General features: G+C 66.3%; 1 protein-coding gene across 2 annotated transcripts in view; it reads right to left on the bottom strand.

Moving 5' to 3' along the window:
- The window catches only part of SLC12A7 (solute carrier family 12 member 7), a 40,452-nt gene that overhangs the window by 5,734 nt on the left and 11,661 nt on the right, over positions 1 to 23,057 (bottom strand). The window contains exons 2-22 of one of the 2 annotated variants that reach the window (XM_080803322.1): positions 19,257 to 19,351; positions 18,824 to 18,946; positions 16,112 to 16,258; positions 15,097 to 15,151; positions 14,025 to 14,155; positions 13,126 to 13,367; positions 12,077 to 12,288; positions 11,690 to 11,857; positions 11,171 to 11,269; positions 10,639 to 10,696; positions 10,072 to 10,246; positions 8,586 to 8,704; positions 8,223 to 8,321; positions 7,736 to 7,855; positions 7,015 to 7,119; positions 6,476 to 6,644; positions 4,326 to 4,521; positions 3,887 to 4,056; positions 3,576 to 3,707; positions 1,245 to 1,352; positions 50 to 228 (exon numbers count right to left, since the gene is read on the bottom strand). In XM_080803322.1, coding sequence (XP_080659448.1) covers positions 50 to 228; positions 1,245 to 1,352; positions 3,576 to 3,707; positions 3,887 to 4,056; positions 4,326 to 4,521; positions 6,476 to 6,644; positions 7,015 to 7,119; positions 7,736 to 7,855; positions 8,223 to 8,321; positions 8,586 to 8,704; positions 10,072 to 10,246; positions 10,639 to 10,696; positions 11,171 to 11,269; positions 11,690 to 11,857; positions 12,077 to 12,288; positions 13,126 to 13,367; positions 14,025 to 14,155; positions 15,097 to 15,151; positions 16,112 to 16,258; positions 18,824 to 18,946; positions 19,257 to 19,351 — 2,902 coding nt within the window. The remainder of the gene's footprint in view (positions 1 to 49; positions 229 to 1,244; positions 1,353 to 3,575; positions 3,708 to 3,886; positions 4,057 to 4,325; positions 4,522 to 6,475; positions 6,645 to 7,014; positions 7,120 to 7,735; positions 7,856 to 8,222; positions 8,322 to 8,585; positions 8,705 to 10,071; positions 10,247 to 10,638; positions 10,697 to 11,170; positions 11,270 to 11,689; positions 11,858 to 12,076; positions 12,289 to 13,125; positions 13,368 to 14,024; positions 14,156 to 15,096; positions 15,152 to 16,111; positions 16,259 to 18,823; positions 18,947 to 19,256; positions 19,352 to 23,057) is intronic. The other variant, XM_080803323.1, reaches the window with a different exon arrangement.

Below are 23,057 nucleotides of genomic sequence, written 5' to 3'. Positions count from 1 at the left end.
CGTGAACCCTCCCATCCCCCGCCCCCGGGGCCCATGGGCCGACACTCACGGCTTCAGGCTGAAGAGGTCCTTGAACCCGGAAACGCCCGGCTCCTTGCTCTTGTACTTCTCCGCAATTAGCTTCTCCTTGGTCCAGGTCATCTGCACCTTGTCTGGGGTGGACGGGGCCTGGGTTCTGGTGACCACCACGGAATGGGAGGCGGTGTTCCTGTCGTGGATGAGCTGAGCCTGGCGGGAGAGGAGGGCACGGTGACAAGACCCATTCTGTGACCTCCGCGCTCTCCTTCACGCCCAAGAAGACACAGGAGGAGGAGACGCCAGGACCCAGGGACCAGCCCTTCCTCGCAGGCCACACGATGCCACTCCAGCCCCAGCTGGACCCCTCCTCCTGGGCATCCACACCAGACTCAGCCCTCTTCCTGCCCCAGCTCTGAAGGCCACTGAGAATGGCCCACGCCTCCGTGACGACACGAGGGAACATTTGCACCCGAGTCTGTACTTGATACGGCTCCACACACACAGCCTGCCTGACCTGTCCCTCTGTCCCTCAGTCCTTTGTCCCCCGTTTCTCCGTCCACCCACCTCCCATCGCCCCCACCACCCATCCCCTCACTCATCAACAGCACAGAGAAAGTCAGGGAGTCCCGGTCTCGGGTGGGGCAGGTGCGATGAGGATGCTGGTGTCACCAGGACAGGCTGGACAGGCCACATGCAAACAAGACCGTGACCCAGAGGTGCACAGAGGGGGCTGGGCCCGAGGGGATGACAGGACCCAGGACAGAGAAACCGGGGGGTGACGTAAGGGAGGTCCAGGATGGAGCCCGGAGGAGGGCTCAGGGGGCCGGCCCTCGGGCTCACCATGGCTCCTGGTGGGCCAAGGGACAGGAGGGAGGAGGGAGGCCAGGTGGGGGCCAATGCGGTTCGGGGAGGAGCAGGGCTGGGGTGGCCGGAGGACACTGGCTCCGAGCAGACCCGTGTGAGTGGACGGGGACCCCGACCCTAGCCTGGGTGTGGATCACAGGGGCCCGTGAGGACACGTGCAGGGAGAGGTAGCAGGGGCAGAATCGAGCCTCCCAGACATCCAGAAAACCAGGCGTGGGGACAGATCGCTCCCGCGATCGCCAAGACCTCGTCCTGCAGGTCGGGCCTGCGCGGTGCGGCTGGACACTCCAAAGATGAGGCTCAGGGGGACTGTTGCCGCGTCTGGGGGGAGGGATGCCAGGCGCCCCACCCTGCACGCGCACCTCTCTCTCCCGCTCCGTCTTGGACAGCTGCATCTGCTTCAGCATCTGGGACCGCTGCTCCATCAACAGCGTCTTCTCGTACGTGAACGCCGAGATGTCGCTTTCAACCTGGGCGGCGGGGGAAGCGCACAAGTGAACACGTGCTCGGGCTGCTGAGCGCTTCTGCCAAGTCCCGGCTGCACCCGGTGTCCCTGGCCCCCACCCATGTCCCCAGCCGCACCCGGTGCCTGTGCTGGCTGCCCCCCGCCCTCAGCCCCAGAGGCCCCTAAATGGTGCGTGTGGGTGACCACCATGGCTGCATCGGTATCTGTTCCTGCGTCTACTCCTGACATGCGCCACGGCCTGTTGGAACCCTACACCAAGTGCGCACCACGCCCCATCCCGCACACAGGAGGCACCACAACGGACAGACGTTGTCTTTTGAGCAGGGCAACCGACGGCCTGCACGGGGTGTGTCTGGCGCTCAGTGTGCCCAGTGACCACAGGGCCAGGATTCTCTCCAGCCCCTGGCCTGACCCTAGGCAGGTGGTCCTGGGTCCTCCCGCCTGTCCCGGGTGGGGTCGGCGTCGGGCGAGCACCACCTCTGCCCTCTTGGGCCCAAGAGCAGGGAGTGCCCTGAGACCCTCCACGGAGCTCTGGGCTCCGGTCCGGCATCCCATCCCACAAACATGAGGAGAGAGGCTCTGACGCATCGTTCCTGTGTCAATCCACCTTACTGAACTCAGTACTTTCTCGGGTCTTCCCGATAGTTGGGGGACATCGTCTGCACAAACATCTCCTGCCTCCGACACTTGGGCTCCAGCACCAGCTTTCCAAAAAGGGAGAAGGGAGTGGGCAGCTGCCTACTGCCGACCTCTGGGGACATTCACGGGGGCTGGTTGTTGCCCAGACAACCAACTCTGCCAGCCAGACAGGCACGGACCCTGACTCCCCTGGAGCTCCTTAAAAGATCTATAAACTCCGCTCGTTGTAAAACAGGTGTTAACGATAAGCCCAAACCCTTCCTGCCCACACGCCCTGGCTCGGATGGGTTTTTCTAAGCCATGCTGACCAAAGCCATCTTCCTCGTTAGGGACCCCGGCTGGCATTCGACACTGGCCTCCCCTTCCGCCACGGGGCTCCCTGCCTCCCAAGGACAGCGCCCTGGGCCCTCGCTGTCCACAGAGGTGGGAGGGCTGTGCTGGCAAGCAGGGCCCGGGGTGGAGGCTGGCCCAGAAGCAGCGCAGGGACGCTGCCCGCCTCCCAGTGGAAGGACCTGGAGGGGCGGGTTCCAGCCACGGTCTGCTCATGGCTCCCACAGGCGCGTGTGGTCTCGTGCGGCAGGACGGTGGCCCAGTCTCATGAAAGAGAGGCGCTGCGTCCCTTAACGCCACTCCCAGCGAAACTTGTAGTCGTGACTGAAATCAAGCAGGGCCACGGATTTTTGCCACAAGTAATTAACGCACCAAGTACAACTTGGGAACCCGAGTGAAATCAGCATCTTTAAAACACAACTACGGGGCGCCTGGGGGGCTGCAGCGACGCGTCTGCCTTCGGCCTGGGTCCCGATCCCGGGGTCCTGGGATCGAGTCCTGCGTCAGGGCATCTGCCTCTCCCTCTTCTCCCTGCCCGTGCTTCCTCGCCAACTCTGTCTTTCAAGTAAATAAAATTTAAATCTTAAAAATTAAAAGAACAACTACAGTTACCGTAAAATCACGCGAGTTCGTGCCTCATGGTGTGAACCTGCCACAGCCACCCACGACTGCCTCCACCTCGGTCCTATCCAGCTGCCCGTAAGGCACTGAACATGGACGGGAAGGGCTGGCAGGGTGACCGCAAGGGACACAAGGACACAGGAGCCACCTCAAAGACGCCAGGGAGACCACGGCAGCACAACGCAACAGAACCACCACATGGTCCCGTGTAAGGCCTGAGGTGGGGAGGTCGCGTGAGTCCACGTGGACGTGACCGGGGGAGACACCCTCGGAGAGATGCTGCTGGCAGGAGAGCGCTCCCCTGCCCCGGGGGGCCCGCTCCAGGGCACTCTCTGCAGGCGGGAACCCTGGGAATTTGCAGACCAAGAGCCTGGACCACAGGTTCACGGCTGCCACGGCTGCCATGGCTGCCCGCAGGACACGGTGAGGAGGGGGCATCCCTTCGGGGTCCCTCTGCCCTAAACCCGTCAGCCCAGGGCAGCCCTGAGCCCGGCCAGGGTAAACCAAGGCACAGTCTACACAACGCGCCGCAGCTCCGCAAACTGGCCTCGGCCCAGAGGAGCCGGGGAGTGTGGGTCCTGGGCAGGCCACGAGGGCAGCGGGCCGGCACCCCTGGGACCCCCGCAGACCGCCTCACCATCTCCACCACCTCCACCTCCGCGCTGATCCTCAGGTGGTACAGGAACATCTGCAGGTCCTTCTTCATCTGGATGCTGTTGTCGTCCACCTGGGCCACCGTGAAGATGCGCATGCGGCACTTCCTCCACACCTGCGGGCGGGGCGGGGCAGGGGGCGGGGCAGGGGCGGGGCTTGCATCAGCGAGGCTGGCGAGCCCCGCCCCCGCCCCAGACCCCGCCCCCCGCGCAGTCACGGCCCCGCCCCCCACCAGTCCTGCCCCCGTCCTGCCCCGGGGCCAGCCCCCCCACCGCCACCGCAGGCCCCGCCCACCTTGTGCTGCCGCAGTAGGAAGGGCAGCAGCATGAGGAGGCCCCCGTCGTGCACGACCCACCACACGTCGATGTCCCCGTCGCCGAAGCGCTCCTGGTTTTGTGGAAACAGGTCCACGTTTTTGGCCACGAGCAGGGCCTGCTGGGCCGCCGTGGTGTCTCGGACGGTTTCTGCGGAGAGGCAGATGGCCCCGTGGACTTGCGGGCTCCGGCCAGCACGGGAGACAGGCGAGGCCCCGGGGTCCCCGTGAAGCCCCCACTGGCCGCACGCCGAAGGCAGCCTTCTCGCCGCCGGCCACGGTGCCACCCGCCCGAGGCGGGTGGGACCCCCGGGAACCGCCACACCGCAGGGCCGGCCCGAACGGCAGCAAGGCTACCACACCACGGGGTGCTTTCCCACGGGGCCCCACGGGGCCCACGGGCCTGAGCGCGGTACCCACCCACGAAGTTCTTCCAGGAGAAAGTGTTGTCCTCCTGCTTCCAGGACTCGGGCCAGGCCATGAGCACCGTGTTGTGCTTCATGCCCCCCAGGCCGGCCGACTGGATCAAGTGGGACATGCCGTCCCTCAGGTTGGAGGACACCACCAGCTGGCAGAAGCCCTTGGTCTTCTCCACGCCCATCAGAGAGCGGATGTTCTGGGGAGACAGGCTGGGTCGGTGCCTTCTCGGGAAACTGGGGGGCCAACGGCATATGGCCCCAGCCTCCAGAAGACCACCTCGCTCGTGCCCCTGGGAGACAGGACAGAGCTCCCCCCTCCCCACATGCTGGCTGGCCCACGAGCCAGCTCCACGGAGGCCACATCCCAGCGGGAAGCAGCCCGGCCCTTCCCGGAGAAGCTCCCCGCTCAGCAAGCAGGGACACCAAACAATGGCGGGAAAGGTGGGGGACAAGGTCAGGCCCAGCTGGCTGCTGCCACTCACACAGCGCGATGAATGCCATGTGCCCCCCCTACTGAGATGCTCTTGGTCAGTCCAGGAATCGGGCCACGGTGGCAAGCCTGGGTCCTCGTCCCGAGATAGCCGCTGTTCCACCAGGCCCGCAGATGGGGCTCCCCTCCCCTCGGCGACACCGTGGCTCTGGGCCCCCGCTGGGGCTGCATGTCTGGGGCGAAACCCAGCTGGACCACCTCACATGTGCTCTCTAGACTCCCGGCGCCAGCACAGGGCTAAGCCGCCAAGACACGGCAGAGCGGGGCCACGGCAGTCCCTCAGGGCAGTCCCTCAGACACGCCCACGCAGACTGCCAGGTGGACCAGAAGAGCGGAATCTGGCGCAGACTCCGGGAGTCCGCCCCACCACGGACCCCACGACGTCCCCCTACAAACAATCCCGCGGCAAACGAGACGAGTCCGCGGGCTACTTACCACACCGCTCACAATGCGGAGACCCCAGAAACCCTCCCAGCGTGAGCGCAGGGGCCTCGAGGCACAGAAGCCTGGACACGTGCACGACACAAGCCGCGAAGCTGACGCCAACACACGCCGCGCTCACATGGGAAACCGGCGTCTCCCAGCAACGCCGTGGGAAATACAATTTTGTGGGCAAAACCAGAAAAGTCCGGGACTGTGCATGTGCACGGACGGCAGTCCCTGGTCTCACAAGGGGAATGGACAGGGAATGCAGCCACACCACAAGTGACCCAGGCTGCGGGCTCCCCCCACCCCCACAGCTCCCCAGAACAGCCCCCGCGCGGGGGGGGAGCTGCAGCCGGTGACCCTGCGGCCCTCGTCCTCCAAACCGACACCATGGCCTCTTGCACCCCACGGCGGCTCGGGGCCGGAGCTTGTCGCCACACTCACAAGGCCATCCACGCGGCCAAGGCACCAAGTGAAGTGGCTGTCCCGCCAAAGACGCGACAGCGTGAATAGCACAAGGACAACAACATCTGAACCCACAGATTGTGGTCAGCAACCGCCAGGCCAGAGCCCACAGGCTTCGGGTCCCATGGAGAACACTGGAGCCTCGGGGAGGTGAGGAGCACCGAGCACATCCGTGGCCTCTCGGGGCCGAGCTACACCCGCAAGCCGGCGATGGCAAGGAGCTGGCCGTCTAGGGGAGGGCGGCATCAGGAGGGTCGCATGCCACCACCCTGCACGCCCTGCTCGGACCCAAGGAGACTCTGGCTGAGGCCTGGTTCGGACACACAGACGCGTGCACACAGCAGCCCATCCCGACGCGGGGCTGCTCCGCCATCCGGCGGCAGGGACGCACCCAAGAGCAAGACACTGAGCTGCGCAGCCTGCACAGGTGAGAGGGGAGCGCGGGCCAGCGGGGGACAGAGCCCAGGCCGAGCCGTGGGGGGCACAGGGGAGCGGGCCGGTGGGCAGACGTCTCCAGGGCCAGGGCCTCCAACCTGCAGACGCTCCGCCCCACATCTCAGTGCAGTCCTGACCGAACCCAGAAACCATGGTCCTCCACGAAACCAGACGGCGGGCCAACACACACAGCCGTGCTCACGGGCGTAGAGCGTCGGACGTGCAGAACCTGCTGGACCAACCTCCCTGCGCAGGGCAGGCAGCGGCCGCCCCCTCACCGGCCCATCGTCCACGCCCTGCCCCGCCGGCCGGCCGGCCCCACCGCGCCTGCCCACCTCCTCGGCCCGCTGGGCCTCCACGTGCTTGTCCAGGTAGGTGCCCTCCAGCACGGAGCCCACGATGGTCAGGCCCTTGCCGGCCTTGAGCTGGGCGGTGAGCGACAGCAGGCGGGGGTGCTTCACGCGCTGCTCCTCGTCGAGGTTCAGCATGACCAGCACCTGGGGCCTGCGGCATGGGCGACGGTCACCCCGCATTCTCCAGCAGGGGACAGGCCAGCCCAGCCTCCGGGAGCCTCTCAGCACAGAGATCATCCCCGTCCTCCCAGAAGCACGGACACGCGGCTGACTGTCCACATGGTCACTCCCTTCCTTGGCAGGACCCCATGGCGGGCACTCACCCCGTGCCCCACCCACCAGGCACGCTGACCACACCCCGGCCCACCACCGTGAAGTGAGGGAAAGTGCTAGAAGCTCCCGAAATAACCACTCCCCCAAAAGAGGAAGCAATGGCTTTTGTCTCTGAAGCGTAACGCTGGAGAGGACAACTCCGTGCCTTCAGAGGGTGCGCGGCCAGTCGGGGAGGCTGGGGTGCTCACCTCCAGTTCTTGGTGTGGGGGGGGCCGTGCTCCACACGCAGCAGGGCGTAGTGGGCTGCGTTCAGCGACAGCCCCCTGATGCCATCACCCCACTCCTTCTCGGCCCTGCGAGCAAGGGGTAGCAGTGAGGTACCCGGAAAGGGACCCCAGGGCCAGGGCCCAGAGCTTCGCCGGACCACAGGCCTCACGGGGCAGCCTCCCTGAGCAGCCGGCGTGGGGTCTGTGTGGACACGGGGGACACTGACGAGCGCAGCTGGCTCGGTGGCCCTGGCCTCACCAGGAGTGGGCACATCCCGACACTCCTTGACCCTCCTGGGAAGTGCTAGAAGGGGGCCTCCGGGCAGCGGCCAGGACCCCTCTGACCCCGCCCCCCCAGAGAAACGCCACAGGGACGGAGCGGGTGTTCTGGGATGTGCACTGCTGGGAAATTCTGAAACCCATCACACGTCACTGGATTTCGAAGTTCTCAGAAGTGTCACAAGTAGCAAGGAATCGATTCAAAGTAGCAAATGCGGGTCTCCCCTGCTGGGACAGAGGCATGCGGCTGGACAGAGCAGCCCGGCTGGGCCCTGGGACGGGGGTCTGACTCTCGCCGTGAGGGTCCCCAATCCCCTGGACTACGCCGACCCCATGGGGACACCCCGCACCCCCCACACACCAGGTGACGCAGAGCCCACGCAGACACCCCGCAGGGAGCCCGGCCCCCGGCCGCGGTGCTCACCCGCGGTACTCGATGTACTTGTAGATGCAGCCCGCGATGAGCATGGCGACGAGAGCGTAGTACCAAGAACAGATGAACATGAGCGCGAGGCACAGGCTCATGCCCAGGAAGGACAGCGCCCTGGAAGGACACACAGTCGCGCGTCTGCCACGCCCAGGACCCCTTAACGAGGACCCCACTCAGCTACGACGAGAAGGCAGCAGTGACGCTGATGACCACGTGCCCCCCGCCCCCCTTCCCAGGACGCTCGAGCACCCCACGGGCCACAATGCACGACGGGCTTCCCGCATCCGCCACGCACCCTGGCGGCATGGAGACAGAGCGACCCACAGTCACCGGTGCTGAGGCTGGGCCCCTGAGCGGGGACCACGTCCCCCTGGATGCCTGAGGGGCCCGGGTGACCCACACGGGCCCTGGGACCTCCCCAGCTCGGCCGCAGCCGGTTCTACAGAGACCACAGGACCCCGTGGCCGGTGGGCGTGCTCACCAGTGGTAGTATCTGAAACGGGGACGCCAGTTAGGCGTTCGCAGCAGGGTCTGCACAGCGCACGCCAGGTTCACAAACATGTAGCACATGAGGAAAAACCTGGAGGCACAAGGCCAGGACCACAGAAGCCAGGTCAGGTCCCATGGTCCCAGCCTGCAGGAGCCACATGGTCTTCCCACTACAGCACGGTCCCTCCCATTCCCCCTCCCGACGGCACCGTTGCAGGAGGACCACGTGGCTCCCATGACCGTGCGCGTCCACTCTCCCCAGAGCAGGGCCGCATACGCCTCCCTGTGGACAAGCGGCAGCCCCGTCTCCGTGGCCCGCCCCCTCGCACCTCCTGCTGTGCCCACAGCCACTCACATGGACAGGATGGGGGCCACGCTGTCCAGGGAGGCGATCAGGATGCCCGTCTCGCAGATGAGGGCCGTGAGCAGCAGCGCCCACGTGGGCTCCCCATTGGCCTTCCCGTGGCCGAACACCTGCAGAGAGCGAGCAGGGGGGCTGCGGGCACGGGGCAGATGCCACGGGAACAACAACCCGCGTTCCAGAAGCATCTCACGTGCGGCCCCAGCGCGGCTCGGACAGGACGGAGCCCCCTGGACCCTCCCCAGCTCAGGCAACAGGAAAACCCAGCATCCAGGACCACCACCAGGCCTCCCAGCGCTCAGGTGGGGGGTGAAGGTGACCCCTCCACGTGCTGGACGGCGGCTTCCCGGGCACCCTAAGGCTGGCCTCGCAGGGGGAGATACAGGGTCCCCGCGGCACAGGTACCCAGGAGAACTCCATGAGGACCCCCCTGCAAGGAGCCTGGACCCTTCGTCCATGGCCACACAGGCAGGACCAGGTGGAGGCCACGCCTGTCTCCAGGACTCCAGCTTCCAAAGCTTTTCTAGCACAGTCCCTGCTGCCTGGGGCCTCCGGGGAGGGACCTACAGAGCACACTGCAGAGACGTACGTATAAAGAGCCCAGAAACAAACATGGGGGGTGGGGCACCAGGGACACCGCAACTGCCACCTTCCCTCCTGACAGCGATGCCCGATCCAGGGTCCCGGGGCAGCCAGCACGTGACCCTGTCTGCGCCCAAGCCCACGGACGGGAGCTGCAAAGTCTACTGGAACCTTCCCGGGAGCGGAGGCGAGGACTGCACCCCAGAGCGAGGAGACCGGCCCCACGCCCAGATGACAAAGGGGCCTCGCGCGCCCAGAGCCCCGCAGAGAAACCCCGGCCCCAGCCCCTTAAAAGGGACTCAACTTTTGTTTGCAGATGTTTGAGCTTTACAGTGACTCAGCCCGCCGGGGCAGCCCTAATCCAGATGACCGATGTCCTTGTGAGAAAAGGCGGAGACGGAAGCACAGAAAGGCCAGGTGTGCACTTGGGGAAGGTGGTGTCTATACGCCAAAGACAAACTGGCCTTGTCCACACCTACGTCTGGAACTTCCTGCTCTCAGAATGTGAGCAAATCATGTGTTGTCTGAGCCCTAGCCTGTGGCCTCTGGGGCACTGGCCCCAAGACACTAAGGCATCAGCCCCTCGAGCTCATTCCAGAAGCCTCCATCCTCGGGGGAGGACACTGCATCCCAGCAGGACGGACGCTGGCCCTGCAGGAGGCGGGGGCTCCCCTGGGTTGCTCCCACAGCCCTGGGGGAGAGGGGCCATTCCCCGCCCCGCTCCCACACGAACCTGCACCCTCAGCCCGTGACCACCTGGGGCAGGGCTGCCGGGCTGGCAGTGGGGATGCGGGTTCCCCCTGTTAACCGTGAAGCTCGAGCTCTGGGCACACACTCAAGACCCGCAGACACAGCCCTTCCCGCGGGGCCCTGCTCTCTGGGTGGCCGCCCCGCTCACCTGCAGGAAGGGGATGATGCCGTCGCGGGCGATAGCTTGCAGCAGGCGTGGTGCCCCCGTGAGGCTCTGCAGGCCGGCCCCGCAGGTCGAGAAGAAGGAGCCGATGACGATGACCCAGGGAGACGGCCAGGCCAGCATGCCGATGACCAGCTTCCCCTGCAGGGCCTCCCCGAACCTACAGGCGGGCAGGCTTTCAGATACCAGCTGAAAACATAAACGTCTTCCCACGTTTTCAGCCAGAACGAGGGCACTACCACCCTAATCGTCCTCTCTCACGAGCAGGGAACCACGTCACTCCCAAAAAGGGGCGCTGGCACGGCCCTGTTGTCTGGGACTGCACAGAATCCCCCCACACTCAGGGGAGAGCTCCCCTGCTCTGGGCTGAAGCAGGCCAGGACACACACCACAAGCCGAACAGAAGCCCCCAAGAGGGGCCACGGGCCTTCCTGCTCTCCCCTCAAAGCCTCAAATCCTGGGGGAGGCCCCAAGCTCAACGCTACCATCGTCTACAAGAAAACAGATGCTGACTCGGAAGCTTGCAGAAGCCGCAAATGCAAACCAACATACTTATCTCGTAAGACCACGCCTTCAATGCAGGCCCCGAAGAGCACGATGCAGGACAGGTCTGCGTCGGGTGTCAAGGAAACGGCGCACCTGACGTCATCCACAAGGCCCTGGTTGCAGATGCGCCTGGACCGGCCTGCGCCCGTCCTGCCCCCGCCCGGCCCACTGCTGTGACCCCACAGCCCTCGGGGTGACCTCCTCACTGCCCCACCCTGACTGCCGTGGGTCAGGCTGCACACGGCCCGTAGCATCACCGCCATGGACGCCCAGAAGAGACAGACCGTGGCGGCCAGCATGCCACCGCCGTGACTGTACACGGGCCCCACGCACCACGTGACTGCAGTCACGTGTCAGCTTTGATGACACGAGGGCTACCCGCAATTTACAGAGAACGGCTCGTGCGCGGCCAGCCGAGAGCATGGCGTCCCTGTGGCGTCTTCACTGTCCTCCAGCAGGCAGACGCCAGCTGCTCCTCACCCCTGGGGTGACGGTGGGCAGAGCAGGGGCTCCCGCGCCTCGGCCCCTCTGAGGATACAGATGAAGGATGTCGTCACGATGGCCAGGATGGTCCCTGTGGGGATCGACTTCTGGGCGTCCCGGAGGTCCCCAGACCGGTTCGAGCCCGCCATGATCCCTGGAAGAAACCACCGAAGGGCCCACGGTGACCACAAACCCACCGAACGCCGCCCGCCAAGCCCACGACTCACAGGGAGGCACCGGTGCCGCGGGACTGGAGAGACGCACCCGGAACCCGCCCCCGGCCCCTGAGCCGCGGGGTTCCGCCTCGTGGAGAGGAAGCCCAGGCGGCGGCCAGGCACCAGTGCGCGCCAAGGGTTGCCCCAGAAGGTCTGCCGACTGTGGCATCAGGACGACCCGAGGGTCCACGTGAGGCTGCCACGGTCTGTGACTTCGAGTGACACTGCTCCACGGGGGGTGCTCGGGACAAAGCTCCTTCCCGCACCCCAATCAGCATGCGGGGAGCACAGACCCCGAGGCCTGCTGCCTATGGGACCGGGGCAGGTGTGCACGGCAGGGGGACAGGGAGGGGCCTCACCGGTCACGGAGGGGAAGTAGATCCCAACGAGCATGGTGAAGTAGGTCATGATGTCAGTGAGGACGTAGGGCAAGCCCCCGGTCCTGCTCTCCTCCGACACAGACACGGACGGCGAGCCCTTCCTCTCCACAAATGCTCCCTTGTCCGCATACGTGCTCCACAGGTTATCTGCAAGCAACAGGCCCGTGATAAGATTCCGGAAGGCGGCAGGGCAAACGGCTCACCAGCTCCCACGGGCTTCCACACGACGGGAGGAGACACGACCTGTCCCAGGAGAACCAGACAAGCCCCGTCATCCCCACCACAACCCCGTGCGCGCCCGGCAGCAAACCCTGAGAAAGGAAGGGTCGGCTGCCCGCGGCCCCACGTGGAACCCAGAGCGCTCACCCAGCAGGACGCCACTGGCCACGCCAGGGATGCCCTGGATCTCGGTGAGGTTGTTCTGGGCGAAGTACTCGTCGCAGGTGGCATTGGGCATGGAGGTGTTGCAGAAGAGGCCCCAGAGTGCGGTGGGCACCGTGCCGTTGCTGGCAGCGTGGAACTTGGCACACACATCGAAGCCACGTCTGGACAAGGTACGGTTCCCCAGCAGACAGACCCTAAGGTGGACAGTCTGGCATGAGGGGGCACATGGGCCCTGCTCGGGCCGCTGCGGTTGGGCGCAGCTAAGCCAGTTCTGTCACTCCGCCCTGGGCGCCGGGAAGGCCATGTGAGCTGTGCGGGGCGGGTGCCGAGGCAGGACCCCAGCGGCCCCTCGCAACCCTGTTCCCGTTCCAGGCTCAGCCCAGTGCGGTGCAGAGCTCAGCACAAGCTGCAGCGTCTGATCCCAGCGTCTCCCTCCGCACAAAGAAATGGGAGGGGTCGGCACTGACCGCCACCCAGCTGGCCAGGGCCCTGCAGCGTCAACCCTGTGGGTGTGGGACCCACGTGCCCAGCCCGACAGACCACAGATCGACAGGCCCCGTGCCTGACAGGCCCCAGCCCGACAGGCCCCAGCCTGACAGGCCCCAGCCCGACACACCGCAGCCCGACAGACCCGACAGACCCGACAGACCCCAGCCCGCTCCCCTGCTCTGTGACCTTAACCCCCTTCCTTGGGACTCGGGCTCCACATCCAGAGGACAGACAGGAAAGGAACCCACGGGGGTTCCTGGGAGGACCAGGGGGCACGGGGGGATGGGCCACCCCATGAGGAGCTCAGCTGCCCTTGGGGTCAGTAGCCCCCGTTCACCTTGACCATCACCAGACCCAACCCACCTGTGCAGACGGCACAGCCGCACGAGAACCTGTGGGCTCACCCCCGAGCCGGGCCAGAGCCGGGCCAGAGCCGGGCCAGAGCAGGGCCATCCGCACCCCCAGCACTGCCACCCAGACTGCCCACATGGTCACAGGCACACACGAGGCTGGAGAACTTGCTGCCCAGGCCCCGGACTCACGGGATGTCTGGCGGGTCGAAGGCGGTCTTGATGACGCCGGCGTAGATGGCGAGAATAGACAGCACCACACAGGCCAGGAACACCAGCGCCAGCTTATTGACGTACTTGACGCCCACAAAGACCACCATGGCCATGAGCACCAGCGTGCATGTCCCGTACACACGCATGTTGTGGAGCATGGCCGCGGCCTCGCCTTCCGCCGTCTCCGCCTGGATGATGGCCGCGCTCGGGGAGATGTAGGTCTGCAGAGCACCAAGGGCGTCAAGGAGGGCTGCCAACCACCCACACCTGGACGGTGGCCCCGCAGGGCCGGTGCCTCTGTCTGCAAGGCTGGGCCCGCCCCTGCTGTGGGCCCACCTGCCCAGACGCGTTGACAGTGGGCCCTGGACAGCAGACAGACACGGAAGGCAGCCCGTGTTGTGGAGGCCGGCCCCTGGGCAGCACCCTCAGCTCACCCTGCAGGCCGGAGGCCACCACGACCTGACAACCTGGGAGTGAGCTCGTCTCGGGGGGGGTGGGGGGGCTGTACTGCGTGCACGCAACAGGACGGACCAATTCCTCGCTGAGGAGCCGTCTCCCGGCAGGCCCTCCAGTCGGGCCTGCAGCCCATCACACACCCGGACGTCCGCCTGGCAACAGCCCTGGCGGCCGAACCCAAGGGCAGCGGGGGCCCTGGGTCACCGCCACCAGCCATGGCCCAGCATGGAGAGTGAGGCAGCCAAGGGACGGACCTCGGGTCACTGCCATCATCCACGGCCCGGCACCCGAGAGAGGGACACAGCCAGGCCCCGAGAGCCCAAGGAGGCAGGTGTCAGAGTGAGGGGGACGGTTGTAGGGGCCCGTGTGCCTCAGGAGGGACTCCTCGGGGTGCAGAAAACCAACCCATAACGAGAACTTACCAAAAAAATCTCAATGGTCCCCAAAATATACATGGCCCCAGCGAAGGTCGTGCCCAGGTAGAAGCAGAGGCCCACGGCGCCCCCAAACTCAGGCCCCAAAGACCGCGATATCATGTAGTACGAGCCACCGGCTGCCAACGGGACAAGGAGCAGCGGTTGGCGTCACCCGCTTTACTGTGATGCCCGCGCTGAGCCCAACACCGCGGTTCTGTGCGCTTTGCCCCATAGAGGCCACGAAGTCTGTGGCTGCTGGGCACCATCTGCCCAGAGCATGGCCGACCCCAGACCCCAAGGCCAGGCGGCTCGGCCAGTGGACGAGGATACGGCCACTGTGGATCCACACCGTCCACACCGGCAGCCTCCCCAGAACCTGGAGACGCAGCACAGTCCCTCCCTGTCCTGGCCTGCAGCTCCCGCTCACCCGAGCCGCCGCAGTCCCTACGGGCAGCAGAGCCACCAGGGCTCCGAGGCCAAGGTAGCTCCCCACAGACCGAAGGCTGTCCCCACCCACAGTGGCGCTTCGGCTGGTTTCTAAATGACGAGGGTCTGGGAGAAATTAACTCCAGAACCAGGAGCAGGAAGCGTCTCCGACCCCAGAGCTGACGTGGGATTTCCTAAAGCAGCGCCGTCCCCGCAGGGGCAGAGTCACACCGTCACAGCAGCTCTGAGTGCAGGCTCAGGCACTGGGGACAAGGGTGCGCCTTGGTCTTAGGACGGCCCACTGTGCCCTTGGGGGAAGACACCCAGGACACCAAACACCAGCTCTCGGTGCGTCCGCGTGCCGCTGAGACCCGGGAACCCACCAGCACTTCCGCCTGGAGGCAGGGTCCCTGTGGACGGGGCGTCCGGCAGAGCGGGCTGTGCTGAGGGCGTCCCCAGCCCGCCTGCCTCTCCGCACCTCTGCCCTCCAGATGTGGAGGTCCGTTCTCCGGGCTGGCCGGCAGGCGGGTGAGGGCACGGGCGCACTGGGGCCCTCTGGGGCAGAATGCCGGCCGCCTCAGTGGAGGCCACCGGCTGGGTCCCCAGCAGGGCTCAACTCGGGACCCCACGCGGCCTGCCCTGGCACCCTTACCTGGGACCACACCGTTGGTGGCGATGGCACTCATGGAGATGGCAGTCAGCATCGTCTGCAAAGACACAGGTGATCCTCTCAGAAGAGAGACCATTTTGGGGCCACACCTGGCCCCATCACAGACAGGCTGTCGCACAGAGAGGAACACGGGCTCTAGGACGCTCAAGGCTGCCCTTGTTCTCCCCCTCAACTCCCAAAGCTGAGTTCCTACACGACACCCAGGAGTACCTAACTCGGGGGAGTACCTAACTCGAGACCCCACCTGGGAAGAAAGGCCGGGCGCCCGTCTGCCGCGAGTACAGGGCACCGCGTCTGGGTGCTGTGGGGTGCGGGGACCTATCTGCATGCTTACCCACCGTGGGGTAGGTGGGGGACCCCATCTGGGTGCTCCCCTGGGGCGCGTGGGGGACCCCATCTGAGCACCTGCTCTGGACAATGGAAGCAGAACATCCAGAGCTGTCCCGGGGGCCGCCTCTAGCCCCTGGCCCAGCTCAGGACGCGGCCACATCACAGGCTGGTGGGCAGTTTGCAACCGAAGGGCCAAAGTAACGGCCTCGGGAAAGCTCTGGGCCTCCGTGGTCACTGCGGTCCTGCCGGGTGCAGCCTTGGCCAGGGGTCCTAGCGGGCATGCCTGCTGCGTCAAGAAGTCCCTGGTCTTCCCCCCGCATTTTCTCTGGTTTTATGGCAATTTCTCCAGACACGTCCAGAGTACTGCCAGGGGACGCCATTCAGACAGCCCCACCCACGAAGACAGCCCGTGAAGCGGCAGAGGGACAGGCCGTGGGGCCTAAACCCTTGGGCCGGAGCACTCCAGGGGATGCCTTGGGGACCGGAGGGGCCGAGGTCCGCTCCCCACCGCGAGAGCGAGGCAGGGGAGCCCGGGACGTGCAGGAGTCACGGCCGACCCAGGAGCGGGGGCGGGGGGGGGCACAGGGTGCCGTGAGCGCCACAGGGTGCAGGTGCCGGGGCCACGGGGCGGGGCGGGGGGCAGGGGCCGGGGCCTCCAGCGACTCACACAGGTGCAGCACATGGAGACGATGAGGAAGGACTCGAGCACGCCGGCCGCGCCCACGATCCACGTGAGCCGCAGGAAGAGGATCACCCCCAGGATGTTCTGGAGGCACGGCAGGTAGACGCCGATGAAGGTGCCCATGCGCGGGCTCTGGAAAAGAGCACAGCGGTTCCCGGGAGGCCCAGGGACCACGGCCGGGGACGCGGGCGGCACGCTCCAGCTGTGCTGGAGGAAGCCAGGCCACCCCAGGAGGGAGGCTTTGGGAGAAATCCTCTGGAGCGTGGGCTCCGGGAAGACCTGAGGCCATGACACCACCAGGGAGCGGGACCGGGCGCCACGAGGGCAGCCACGGCAATGTCAGGGAAGGGGAGAGCAGGACGCGTCAGGCCCCATCCAGCAGACAGCAGCTCAGGACTGCAGAGGCCCAGGTGGCCACTGACGCAGAAGGAAGACGGGCAGCCGCTCCCCAACCACGTCACGGGCCCCGCACAGCCAAGTCCCGCAGAGTCTGCCGCATCCTGAACCCGTGGGAGAGAGTTCAGAGGGGACGCGTGAGCCGGGGGACTTGGGACGCAGTGCTGGGAGGTGCCCGACAGGGCGTCCTCTGAGATCCTGGAGGGCCCAAGGCTCGGCACACCAGCCGGGTGGGGGGCAACCAGGCCAGAAGCCAGCACGAGGGCAGACCATGCCGGGTCCCACCCTGTCCTGCCCTGCCCTGCAGCGGGCGAGACACCGCAGGCAGGGGGCACACCCAAGATCTCGGGGCTGACAAGCTACCGGAAAAGGCGAGACGATGCCCCACGGGAAGGTGGACAGAATCCGCACAACCAGGTATTTGCTTTGGAGACATTTGCCACCAGTGAAGGGCTATAGAAGACGTGGGGCGTCAAGGGCGTGGGAGACGACTGTGCTGGTGCGTGCCGGCCCCGGCAGGCTGCACCCACTCTCAGGGAGGCAGGCGGGCCTCCCAGGGCCAAGGACTGGTGCGCACCCAGAACGCCTGTCCCCGTGCGCCGGGACGGGGCAGGGCCACTGAGCACAGAGGGATCCCCCGGTGGGACGCTCGGCTCCTACTGCAGGGCCTGTGTGGCGCTCCCGGTCCACACCTGCCCCCCCACGGGGCGCCTGTTTCTGTGTGAGCTCCTCGAGTGGTCCCAGGGGACACCCAAGTCACCAGGCAGGTCAGGCCTCCTGTTCTCTCCTACAGGCAACTCTGATGGATCACCCTGCTGACGTGAGGAGGCCTGGAAATGGTACCTTGCAGTGGGGGCTGGTCTCTGGGCACAAGCTCCTGTGTCCAGGGGGACACCGGAGACAGGAAGGGCAGTCCCCACACCCGAGGACCTAGTCAGCCCCGAGTGGGGCTGATTCATCCCACCTAGAACCCACCTGCCTGTCTCCAGGACGGCTGTGCTGGACCACTCTGTGACCCTGACCGCAGCCCTGGCCCTGAGCCCCCAGGGAACAGAGACCAGACAGGGCCCCTGCCTCAGGGACAGGGCCTCCCAGTCCCAGTGTGGCCACGGTTCCAAGCCACGTGCTCTGCAGATTCACCCCAGCGGACGCTTCGATTACGTCTTGCAGACATGCCCAGAAGCCTAGGGGTGCACTTCTGAACACGGTGCTGGGCTGCGCCGGGCAACAAGGGACAGTGGGGACAACAGGGGACAGCAGGGGGGCAGTTGCAGGGTAGCGGGGGGGCAGTGGGGGACAGCAGGGGGAGATGGCAGGGGCCACAGGAGGTTCTAAGAAGCAAGAAGACCCAGGCCACCCACAGGAACGCCCCATTCCTGCCAGTGGACAGCGCCCTGGGACACGAGCTCCAGCACACAGAGGGACAGACGTGTGCCCGCTGCATGGGAAAGGCCTGCGCCTCCCAACATCTGGGGCCCGAGAAGAGCCCAAGAAGCCATGGGCAGTGCCCAGGACGGAGCAAAACCCCAGAAACACACCAGTGAGCATCTCAGCCGTAAGCATGGCGCCCAATGCCACAGCACCCACGGCTGTCAGTTCCCCACACGGTGTCACCTGGGCCCACGTCCCCACAGCCCTCTCTGCCCCAGGAAGGCGGCCAGGGCGAAGCTGTGCCAAAGTCTCCACACCCCGGGTCTATCGCTCAGTGCCGAACGCAGAGCAAACGGCCCCAGTGTCGGGGAAACCCAGCGTCTATCCCGCTGAATTTACAGTAAGAAATCCCTTCTATGGCCTGACCTTCGAACGGTCAAGGTCAGGCTGGACACGGACGCTCCGGGAGCAGGCGGACCCCTGTGCGTGCCGAGGGCCCGGCACTTCGGGCACGAGGCTGGCACCACAGGCAGGGTGGACAGAGGAGGGAGAGGCAGGCAGGGAAGCGGCCATCAGGACAGCCAGACCTCTCACCGGCTCCCGTGCTACCCCCCGCCAGCTGGCGGGGGCCCCGCAGAAACGCTGACCCCTCAATGCCAGCCACTCAGACCTCCGCTCCCCATGCTGCCTTCGCCCCTGCTCGTGGAGGTGGCCAGTTTCCACTCTTACTGGAGCCTCGGGCAAGAGAGAGGAAAGAGTCACGTTCCCGGACTCGGGACTCCAGGACTGCCCCAGGGAGGGAACAGAGCTATGGAGGAGGGTGGGGACAGGGGGACACGGGGACACAGGGAAGAAGTAGAGGAAGGGATGGGGTGGGAGAGGGGGATGGGGGAGGGGACAGGGGCAGGACCGGCCAGGGGCGGGGCGCACCTTGACCTCGCGTCTCTTGTCCTCCTCGTGCTCCTCGTGCTCCACGACGCCCTGGCTCAGGTTGGTGTAGTTGGCCAGCTTGTTGAGCAGCGAGGACACCATGGGGTTGCTGTCCATCTCCTCCTGTTTGGGGCCGAGGCAGGGCTAGTCCCCGGGTCCCCACGCCCACTGGGGCTCCTCGGGGCTCCCAGCGCTTCCAGCTCCAGAGCCGAGATCCACGGGGCTGAGGTGGGCCCATGTCACCCGCCCCGTGCACGCCAGGGCCCAAGCCGGGGGGTCCAGGGCTCCCCAGACGGCCCGGCCCGTGCAGGCGGTGGCCGCGGAGGCTCCCGCTGTGTGGGGCGTCCAGTCAGGCGGGCGCCCCCCGCCCCACACCCAGCTCCTCAGCTGACCACAAGGTCTCACGTGTCCCGTAGGAGGGAGTGCAAGTCACCTCAAAAAGCGCCATGTTCTTTCCTTCCAGGAAGCTCTCCTGGTCCACGTCCGTGTGGCTGATGAACGGGCTGTTCTCTCGCGGGTTTCCATCTCCTGGAGGAGTGACCACTCAGGTCAGTCTTACAAGCCCAAGGGCCTGAGGGGGGCCCTCGGGGACACTAGAACCCTTGGCTCCCCTAAGCCAGGTGTGGAGCAACGGGGGCGGCCGATGAACCCCGAGAACACAGATGCACTTGTCACCTGCAGACGTGACCCCGTGCCTGGGACCCCGCCAGCGAGGATCCTCGGGGTCGTGGCCCTGACTGCTGGGACAGCTGCTTGTGCCCGAGCAACCCAGCCCTCCCTGCCTCAGTTTCCCCACCTGTAAGACAAGACTGAAAAACACAAAGAGAGCAAGTGGCAGAAGGGTCACCCTGTCCCTGGGGGGGCAGGGCTGGGGCAGGGCTGGGGCAGGGCGGGCCGCTGTGCCCAGGGCAAGGGGAGGTCAGGCATGGATGTGAGCCCAGGCCAACGTGGGAGCAGAGTGGGCTCAGCAAATGTAGAGCTCAGGGCCCCATCCCTGCCAACCGGTGGCCCAGGTGGGGACAGGTGGTGACAGCAAGTCAGGCCCTGTGTCCCATCCCCCCATATCAGACCCCCACAGGGCAAAGTCACGCCATCCCGTAGGCCGGACCCAGGTCTGGCCCATTCACGCCCTGGCGGGACCCCCACCCCAGCAGGACCGCCTGACCCCCGAACTGTGCTTCCCCATCCAAGTTGAGCCCCCACTGACTCTCCTGGAGACCCAAACTGGATGCCAGGGTCAGGGGTCGGAATTTACCCCCAGCGCTGGGACAGCGGCCTGACCGCAGGGAGACAGCCTACCTTGTGGCCGCGGCGCCCACACAGAGGCCCTGGGGTTGGGCTGAGGCGCCACAGAGCCATCAGCCGGGTCAGCAGCCCACACATGGGCGCGTGGGGTGCGTCCCCGTGCGAGACAAGCCAGCGGTCTGCAGGAGCCCCACTGCCCGGGGCTGACCTTTGTTCCCGAAGGCGGGGTCCCGGCCCCGCCACCCGGTGCCCTGCTCATAGGCACAGCCTCCCCCCCAGGATTCTGCATCCCCTCAACCCTCCGCCAAGAGCCTGCCCGCGGCACAGCCATCGCCCTGTGCCTCTGAGCCCGTCAGGAGGAAGGAGGTGACCTCAGCGTGGCACGGGTCAGGCCCAGCCCCGAGGCATGGCCGCTGATTCTCCCATTTCTGCGAGGTGGTTCCAGGCCGGCACGGGCTTGCAGCCGCCACAGCCGTGTCTGCAGACCCCAGAGCTGACCAGACACCTCCAGCCCGAGATACCCCGTGCTCATCAGAACAGGAAAAACCCCGGCACCTCATGGCCCGTTAGTGGGCACTTGCGTTTAGATGTGGCTCGGGACACGGTAAGGCTCTGTGCTGATCTCAGACAGGGACCACGGTGGACACAGCTGTCAGGGGAGAAGCAGGAACAGGATGTGGTCCGTCATGGGGGTTCAGCCTCCGAGAAGCACACAGCGCCCACTCCCGGGTGCCGGGCACCCAGGCGGCACCAGCACTATCCGCGGGGGGTCAGGGAGAGGGCCCCGGGACCACCGTCCCCTCAGGGACTTCAAGTCCTGAGCTGTCCCCTTGGGCCCCACGGTGCCCCCCGACTCCTGGGGACTCACGGCCACGGCCCGGCCAGAACCGCTCCCAGCAGGAAAGCATGCGTGCTCACACGGGGCCATGAGGAGGAGCGACGCCGGCCAGGCACGCAGGAGCACGGAGTGCTCAGGTCCTGACCCAGTCCGTGGACTCACTACCCAGACCCCGAGACCGGGCACCGCATCATGGGGTCCAAATGCAAGCAGAGGGACGAGCTACAACTCCTGGATGACAGGAGCCCCATCGCGGCCCCACGCCACCCAGGATGGCGACGCTGCCCCACATGCAGAAGCCACGGACGGGGACAGGTGGTGTGAGCAGCCCGGGGACCGCACCCTCTTGCTGGGACCCCCTGCGTCCCCCACCACCGTACCTGCCTGGAGTCACCCCCCCCAAGGGGGGGTGCTCATGCCAGGATGTCCAGAGTTCAAGGAGGCCACGCTACGGAAGGCCAGACACCCCGCATGCAGGAGGACCCCCCTGGGGTCCAGTCCTCAGTGAGGCAAGAGACCCTCCAGCCCACAGCACCGGCTCGGGCCACCTGGGGCTCTGACCTGTGGCCACTGATGCCATCTGGAAGGCTCCCCAGCGAGGGGCGAGTCTCCACAACCAGCGTTCTCAGGCCCCGGGACACCCCCCCCCCCCGGCGCTGGGCGAGGACCGTCGCTCCAACTTCCCGACAGAATTCCCACAAGGGCCTCACAAGCAGGTAGGCCGGCATCAGGGGTCCTGTGAGGGCCCGCCGTAGGGACAGCCGGTCCTCAAGGGTCACGTGTGGGCACTGTGCTTGTGTCTGGGCTGCACGGTGTCCGGGCTCAAGGGTCACTGTTAAGACCTGTCAGCCGCCAGGATCTGGTCACCGTCCTCCCCAGACACTCGGGGGTGGGGCCGGGGAGGTCCCCAGTGCGTCCTCACAGCAGCTCAAGGTGACAAGGGTTAGTGAGCGCGGGCCGCCATGCTGGGCACAGGAGAGAACCCCCCACCCTCCCCAGCCGAGCGGTCCCCGAAATCCAGGCATACCCCATCCCTGAACGGCATACCCAGCCGCCCAAAGCCCCCCAGACCCTCAGGGTCCCAGCCGTGACACCCGCCCCCCACACCCCCACAACCATGGCTGCCTGCCTGGTAAGCGCCACACGGCCTCTTCCGGACCTCGGCCCCTGCACGGCTCCTAAACTGCACCCGTTTCCCACACCGAGAAGAGACCAGGAGGACGGACAAAACACCAAGCGGAGTACAAACCACCCTATTCCAACCGAACGCCATCACCACCGCACGCGGGGTCAAGGAAACGGCCCCACGCTCTGATCGCAGGCGAAACCCTGCAGTAACCACCCCGGAACACCAGGGGCCCGCGGGGGTGCCCCGGCAGAGACCGGGGTGAGCTCGCCCAAGACCAGCCTGTGCGCGAGCGAGCGCCCCAGGTGCGGCCGCGGCTCCCTGCCTGGCGGGGGGCTCTTCCGCCACCCACACCCCCTGCCAAGAGGGCCGGCGTCTCCCAAACCCCCGAGCAGCGTCGGAGTGAAAGGTCCCGGCACACACCCAAAACCCCCCGCGGCAGGACAGGGGCAGGCACACCGGCCGAGGATGGCGGTCCGGTAGACGGCGGCACCGCGTGCACCAGACCCACAAGCAGACAGGAGGTGCGGGCCGCGGCACCGGCTCCCCGTCACCGGGCAGGCACACCCACCTAACCAAGGTCAGGGTGAGGCCAAGGTCAACACCAGGGTCACAAGCCAGCCAACACCCGGAAGCGAAAAGACAGCAAAGACTCCAGGAAGCCGGAGGCGACCCGGACAGGGACCCCCAGAGAAGCTGCACCTCAGGTACGCCGCACCCTGGCAGACAAAGACAGGCGCGGAAGGTTCTGGAAGCCGGAAGACCAGTGTCGGGAAGGGGGAGAGCAGCATGTGCCCGGGTTCCTCTGATAAAGGACAGCGCTGGGCCGGCTGGTGAGGCCGGAGGAAGAGCGGTCTCGCCTCCCGGCGGCTCGGGACACCCTTCGGGGCAGAAGGGGACAGAGAGACGCCGCAAGTGTCGGCATTCGGGCAACCCGGGCCAACGGGTACGCGGGGATCCTCCGAGTGCTCCCCACGCCTCCCAACTCGCGTTCGAGGCAAAAGTCAAGCTTAAAGACAACTGTT

This window comes from Martes martes (assembly GCF_963455335.1).
Source record: "Martes martes genome assembly, chromosome: 5".
In the NCBI taxonomy this organism is placed as follows: Eukaryota; Metazoa; Chordata; class Mammalia; order Carnivora; family Mustelidae; genus Martes; species Martes martes.
The sequence above is the reverse complement of the archived record's forward strand: the minus strand, read 5'-3'. Positions and strand labels throughout refer to the sequence as shown.